Source organism: Orycteropus afer, unplaced genomic scaffold, assembly GCF_000298275.1.
Source record: "Orycteropus afer afer isolate SDZICR_OR568_19922 unplaced genomic scaffold, OryAfe1.0 scaffold00154, whole genome shotgun sequence".
Taxonomy (NCBI): Eukaryota; Metazoa; Chordata; class Mammalia; order Tubulidentata; family Orycteropodidae; genus Orycteropus; species Orycteropus afer.
Genome location: NW_006921741.1, coordinates 6,955,366 through 6,962,127, shown reverse-complemented (window position 1 = coordinate 6,962,127; position 6,762 = coordinate 6,955,366). Strand labels below are relative to the sequence as shown.

Sequence of the window (6,762 nt, the reverse complement as noted above, 5' to 3'; positions counted from 1 at the left end):
GACTTGACCGCAAACAACAACAAAAACAATTTGTATTGAGCCCTTGTATGTTCCAGAGGCTTGGCTGAAATGGAAGGATACAAAAGTGCATAAAGACTTGATTCCTGTCACTCAGCACCAGGAAAATGGTGGTAAGTGATGCAGAAAAGGATCTCAGGAAGAGCACAGGAAACCTGGTACACAGACCCTCAGGCCTGAGCTGCCATAAAAGCATTTTGATGCCAGGCTGGAAAGCAGGAGATTGTCCCATAGTTGTGCAGAAACAACCACCACTACTAAGTTAGTCAGCCCATACTATGTGCCAGACACTGTACTAAATGATCTATAGGCATTACCTCATGTGTCTCAAAATAAACGTGTGAGGTGGATATTAACTTCCTTGTTTTATAGACGGTCTGAGGCTCAAAGAGGCACAGTAGCCTGACCAGAGTGAAGTAACAAGTAAAAGATTTAGGAAATTCCACCTGCTGAGGATTCCACTGGCCCAACTGGAAAGTAGAGAGGGTGGACCAGCACAAAGCCCCGGGGGGACTGGTAATGAGATAGGGGAAAATTGGATCGCAACCCGGGTCGCGTGATTCCCAGATCCCCAGGACTCTGAGCAGCAGAATAAGGAAGAAGGGGAGGGGGGCGTTAGCCTGCAGGAAAAAGGTGTCCGGGAGGCTGGAGGAGGGAAGCTCTGTGCTCCTTTCTCGCCCTCAGTGAACAGGTCAAACCTCTCCCCTCCCACCCTCACGCCCTCCCAACCTTATTTAGAAACGTGTCCCCGAGACAGGAAGGGCGGCGGGCCGAGAAGCACGGAGCGTCCCGGTCTCATTTCCTTTCGAATCCCCCTGTGGAATTTCATTTCATACAGTGAAGGAAACGGGAGCGCGAGACCTTCGGCTGGTCCGGGGCGCCTCCTCCACTCCCGGCCCAAGGGTAGCAGCTCCCGGGCGCAGGTCGGGCAATGTCTGGAGGCAGGGAGAGGGGCCGGGCTCTGACCAAAGCTAGTTACGAGTGAAAATAGCTTGGAGCTCTGGCTGTACCAGGCACGGTGCTAAGCTTTTTACGCCTTAACTCTAATCCTCCCAAGTCAATTTATCGATGAGAAAACTGACGCCGAGAGATTGGGCAATTTGCTCAAGGTCACATAGTCGGAATTTGAAGCCACAATCTCATGTTCTTTGTGTATATTTCTCAGCCTGATGGAGGTGGCCGCAGGTCGAGGTGACAGCTGGAAGCAAAAGGAAGAGAAAGGGAAATAATGACTGGGAAGTATTTCTCACCTGGGAGAGGAGGAGGCGTGTTGGCCAGGCGGGAGCAACACAGCTCCATCCCCGCCTGGCCCCAGCTCGAGGCTCACGAGGTGGGAGGAAAGTGAGCGCCGGGAAGCGGGTCTGGAAGCTCGGGGGAGGGAGGAAGGGAGGGAGAGACACACACACAGAGAGAGAGAGAGAGAGAACGAGAGAGAGAGAGAGAGAGAGAGACAGAGAGAGAGATGGGGAGGGCGGGCGGCAGGCGGGGGGCTGACCCTTCCAGCAGGAGAGCAGCCCCGCCTCGCAGCCCCGCCTGTCGCCGCCCACGGCGTCCAGTCATTGGAGAGGCGTGCTGTCTGTCCCTCCCTGCCACCTCCCAGCGAACCTCCAGCGCTGCGGAGGGGTTCTGGCAGTAAGAGCGGCGCGGCGCTGGGCGGCGCTGGGTGCAGGCGGGCCTCGTGGGGACGCTGAGTGGGGCCGAGCGGACACGGAGGGCTCCGGGCTGGAGACTAGCTGCCTGCAGCCATGACCCTTGTAGCCTGTCCCTCGGCTCTGGCCCGGGGCATTTAATTCCTTGCACAGTCGTCTGCAGCTGCAGAGGAGCCGGCCGCTGTCCGTTCGTCGTCCTTGGCGCCTTATCACTCCTTTCCACAGAACTGGGAGCAGCGCGGGCAGCCGGCGCACCCGTGCAAACTGGGGGTGTCTGCTGGAGCAGCCACCGCCGCTGCCGCCCCCGGCTTTGGCCATGGTCCGGCGGGGCGCGGGGCCAAGAGTCCCGGGGGAGCCCGTGGTGGTCGGGCTCAGTTTGCGGTTGCTGCTGCTGCTGCTGCCGCTGCTGCTGTTCTTGGGGCCGGTGCGGGGCTTTGGGGACGAGGAGGAGCGGCGCTGCGACCCCATCCGCATCACCATGTGCCAGAACCTCGGTTACAACGTGACCAAGATGCCTAACCTGGTGGGGCACGAGCTGCAGACCGACGCCGAGTTGCAGCTGACAACCTTCACGCCACTCATCCAGTACGGCTGCTCCAGCCAGCTGCAGGTGGGCGCCCCCCCCCAGCCCCTACCCCTGACGAGACCTCCAGTACAGGGGCGCCTCAAACTAACTTAGCAGAATCCGAGCCAAATAGAGCCCCTTGCCCCCTTCCTAGCCTGAAAGGTGAAACTCCTGGAAAAGGAATTTCCACCCCCACCCCACCCCCACTTTTCTGTCCCTTCTCAGGGACTGGAAGCCAAAACGTTGTGTAAGTCATCTGGCCTGTGAAAGAACCCACTTTTACACCCCGCCCTTCCGTTTTTCTCCCCTGCCCACCAAGTCTAGCCAAGCCCCTAACCCCAGTGGAGTTGAGGGTTATCTTTGCCAAGGATTCCGACCGACCGCCGCTGCTGGGTGGGCGAGTCCCCGGCAGGGCAGCCAGCTGCAGCTAAGACTTGGAAGGAGAGATAAGGAGATGTGAACTTCTCCTCCCTTCCCTGTCCTGTCCCTCTCGAACCCCTATTCTCCCCCATATTTTTTGGTGGATTGTTACAGGAAACACCACTGCTAATGGCCCCTCCTCGCGTGATCCTGTAGGATTTTAGAGGTCACGCAGGAAGGAATGGTTAACTTTAGCCCTTTCTCATCCTCAGGGTTGAAGGCAGGTTGAGTACTTGGAGGGAGAGAAAATACATCTTAGGGGAAAACGTGATGGTGTAGTCGAAGTCCAGGAGGGTAATTTGTATATTGGAAGTTTTTTCTTTTTTTTTTTTTTTAATATACAGTAGTTAAAATATTTAAAGCTTGTGTAATAGTATAGAAAATGGTGATCTTACAAGTAAGTGGAGAATTTGCATACACAAGATGATAATATCTTGCAAAAATAACCAATTTATTTTTCAAAAGACTGAAAGGAAATTTTAAGAAGTGTTAGTAGCACTGGTTGTGTTTTGGTTGAGACTCAGTGATTTTTAGAAATTAGAAAAGGGAGAAATTGGGGGGAAAATAGAGTCTAGTTGTCCAGGCTAAAAGCTTCAGAAATCTGTGGTTCTGGCTGTAACTTCTGAAAGATAAGAAACAGACATGTGGCTTACTTACTGGGTACATGTTTTTACATACATCACTTTAAAAGTTGGATTGCGGTTTCAAAAAGATGTTTGGGATTAGACCTGTTGCTGGTGAAATGTCCCTTTGGAAGTAAGTTATAAAAGCCTAAGAAATGATCCTTCAGTTCTCAGTTTGGAAACAGCACATATCCTGACATCAGTGGCAATTTTGTTGGAGAAACAGCTTTTGCAGGGATATATATTTTTAATTACACGTATCCTGGGGAAGCAGCCAAGCTGTTTTGAAGGACAGGATTGGATCCCTTTACATGCTGGAAAATAGTTACTTGTAATTCTAGACTTCATAGACAACATCTGTAAGGAGCCAAGCAGACTGTTTATCAATGCTGCAGGAATTGAGGACAGCAACTGGAGTCTCCCCTGCTGGTATTACAGTTTGCAGGGACTTAACATTTACATTTTCCTATTGTGCTTCATTATTATTCATTGAGGAAACCTGGCCAAACAAACCCCTGGTGACCAGAGACTTCAGTCAGCCTCATAGGGCCTCACATCTCTAAGTCAATGTCCCACTTAGGACATTCTCTATTCCAATATGGAACTGATTTTAAAAAATAATAATTAAGGGATAAGGTAGAAGACAGAGAATATTAGCAGGAGAAATACTCAATCTACATTTTCTAATATTTATTTTTATGGAGATGAATATAAACCACTCCATGACCAAAATGACTGTCATTTGATTAGTCAGTTCAGCTCTTTCCAATAATAGCTGAAAGGGAAGAGGGGTTGAAAGCCAGTTTTTTAAGATTTATTTAAGTGTTGTGAGGAAAGAGATTATGTAATTCTTCTTCAACCCCTTTATTTATTCATTTACTTATTTTTGTTCCCCTAGAAAGGATTACTAGAATCAATCTAAGAAAAGTGTGTAAATGATAGGTTATTAAGCACACTTGTTTGAGGTTAAACAATCGTACTCCATGTAGGCTGATTTAAAATAGATATGTACATTGTTTGGAAACATTCAACTCAGCTTTGTGCAAGCCTTTGGTCAAACTTCCAAGTCATTGTTTTCTTTGTTCATTTCATTACTTTTCCAGTTCTTCCTTTGTTCGGTTTATGTGCCAATGTGCACAGAGAAGATCAACATCCCCATTGGCCCGTGTGGCGGCATGTGTCTTTCAGTCAAGAGACGCTGTGAACCGGTCCTGAAGGAATTTGGATTCGCCTGGCCAGAGAGCCTGAACTGCAGCAAATTCCCACCACAGAATGACCACAATCACATGTGCATGGAAGGGCCAGGTGACGAAGAGGTGCCCTTACCTCACAAAACCCCCATCCAGCCTGGGGAAGAATGTCACTCTGTAGGAACCAATTCTGATCAGTACATCTGGGTGAAAAGGAGCCTGAACTGTGTTCTCAAGTGTGGCTACGATGCCGGCTTATACAGCCGCTCAGCCAAGGAGTTCACTGATATCTGGATGGCTGTGTGGGCTAGCCTGTGCTTCATCTCCACTGCCTTCACGGTCCTGACCTTCCTCATCGATTCCTCCAGGTTTTCCTATCCTGAGCGCCCCATCATATTTCTCAGTATGTGCTATAATATTTATAGCATTGCTTATATTGTGAGGCTGACTGTAGGCAGGGAAAGGATATCCTGCGATTTTGAAGAGGCAGCAGAACCCGTTCTCATCCAAGAAGGACTTAAGAACACAGGATGTGCAATAATTTTCTTGCTGATGTACTTTTTTGGAATGGCTAGCTCCATCTGGTGGGTTATTCTGACACTCACTTGGTTTTTGGCAGCAGGACTCAAATGGGGTCATGAAGCCATTGAAATGCACAGCTCTTACTTCCACATTGCTGCCTGGGCCATCCCTGCAGTAAAAACCATTGTCATCTTGATTATGAGACTGGTGGATGCAGATGAACTGACTGGTTTGTGCTATGTTGGGAACCAAAACCTTGATGCCCTCACTGGCTTTGTGGTGGCTCCTCTCTTCACTTACTTGGTCATTGGAACCTTATTCATTGCCGCAGGTTTGGTGGCCTTGTTCAAAATTCGGTCGAATCTTCAAAAGGATGGGACAAAGACAGACAAGTTGGAAAGGCTGATGGTCAAAATTGGTGTCTTCTCAGTATTATACACAGTCCCTGCAACCTGTGTGATTGCCTGTTATTTCTATGAAATCTCCAACTGGGCACTCTTCCGGTATTCTGCAGATGACTCCAATATGGCGGTCGAAATGTTAAAAATTTTTATGTCTTTGCTGGTGGGCATCACTTCAGGAATGTGGATTTGGTCTGCCAAAACTTTTCACACATGGCAGAAGTGTTCCAACAGATTGGTGAACTCTGGGAAGGTAAAGCGAGAGAAGAGAGGGAATGGTTGGGTAAAGCCTGGGAAAGGCAATGAAACTGTGGTATAAGAATAGCCAGACTCTACATGGTCCTCATTTTGATTGGGGTATATTAGCATTTCATAGGAAATGCTGCTAAAAATTGTATGTAATAAATCTCAGTTTGAACAAACAACACTTAAGCAAGGCCCCCCCCCCAACCGCCCCATCATCCTAAAACCAATGATTTTGCTGCAGACTTTGGAATAATCCAAAATGGAAAAGCCAGTGAGAGGCTTTCAAAGCTGTGAAAAAATCAAACTGTTGATCACTTTAGCAGGTCACAGGTTGAAGTGTGGAGGTCCTGCCTAGGTTAGGCAGTCCAGGGCGATGCTGCTTTTCCTTGCAGGGTGGGGTTTAAGCCGTGAGTGGGTAATTTAATTTGCAGAGAGAAAAAGTAACTTTTTAACCCTTTTAAAATTGAAATACTAACAGCCTCTTTCAAATAACAACGCAATCTATAAACACTGGAAACGCTGGTTCAGAGAAGTATTACATGAGTTTTTGGTTTGGCTGGTCTAACATAAACATCTTTTGTGGTGCAGTGTCTGCTCTTTAGAACTGTGTGGATTGCACTCCCCAGAGGTGGTGTCAGAATCTTTTAGTGCCTTTGTCATAAAACAGAATTGTTTGAACAAACAAAAGTATTGTACAAACACACCTAAGGTATCCGGTGGATTTGCCTTCTCTCTTTAATTTCAGTATCTCTGTGCTAGGCTGCTGCTGTTTTCTTCATTTTGCATTCATAACTCAAAAAAGGTATTTTTATAGGAATTTTTGCATTGCAGCATGCCTAATGAGGGGGAAAATGAAGGGCGATTCATGTCGTGACAATCACTTAATTCAGAGGAAAATGAGATTGACCAAGTCGACTTACCTTACCGACCCCAGAGACCTATGGCATTGAGCAACTGGGACTTAATATGTTTTACTTTGTGTGATTGCATCTGTGCAGACGCCAGTCTGGAAGAGCTGAAATGTTAAATTTCTTGGCAACTTTACATGTGCACAGATTAACTGTGTAATTTGTGTGTGTCAATTACAATTAAAAGCACATTCTTGGACCATGACATAGTATACTCACT

General features: G+C 47.9%; 1 protein-coding gene across 1 annotated transcript; it reads left to right on the top strand.

The window, feature by feature from the left end:
* Positions 1-1,983: 1,983 nt before the first annotated feature.
* FZD4 (frizzled class receptor 4) lies at positions 1,984-5,707 on the top strand. The gene is made up of 2 exons (XM_007946276.2): positions 1,984-2,277; positions 4,379-5,707. The coding sequence occupies exons 1-2, from the start codon at positions 1,984-1,986 to the stop codon at positions 5,705-5,707; spliced, it is 1,623 nt and encodes a 540-aa protein (XP_007944467.1).
* Positions 5,708-6,762: the final 1,055 nt, after the last annotated feature.

Coding starts and splice junctions, on each gene's coding strand:
- FZD4 (XM_007946276.2), top strand. CDS start 1,984: ATGGTCCGGCGGGGCGCGGGGCCAAGAGTCCCGGGGGAGCCCGTGGTG. Junction 2,278..4,378: donor GCTGCTCCAGCCAGCTGCAG/GTGGGCGCCCCC, acceptor TTACTTTTCCAG/TTCTTCCTTTGTTCGGTTTA.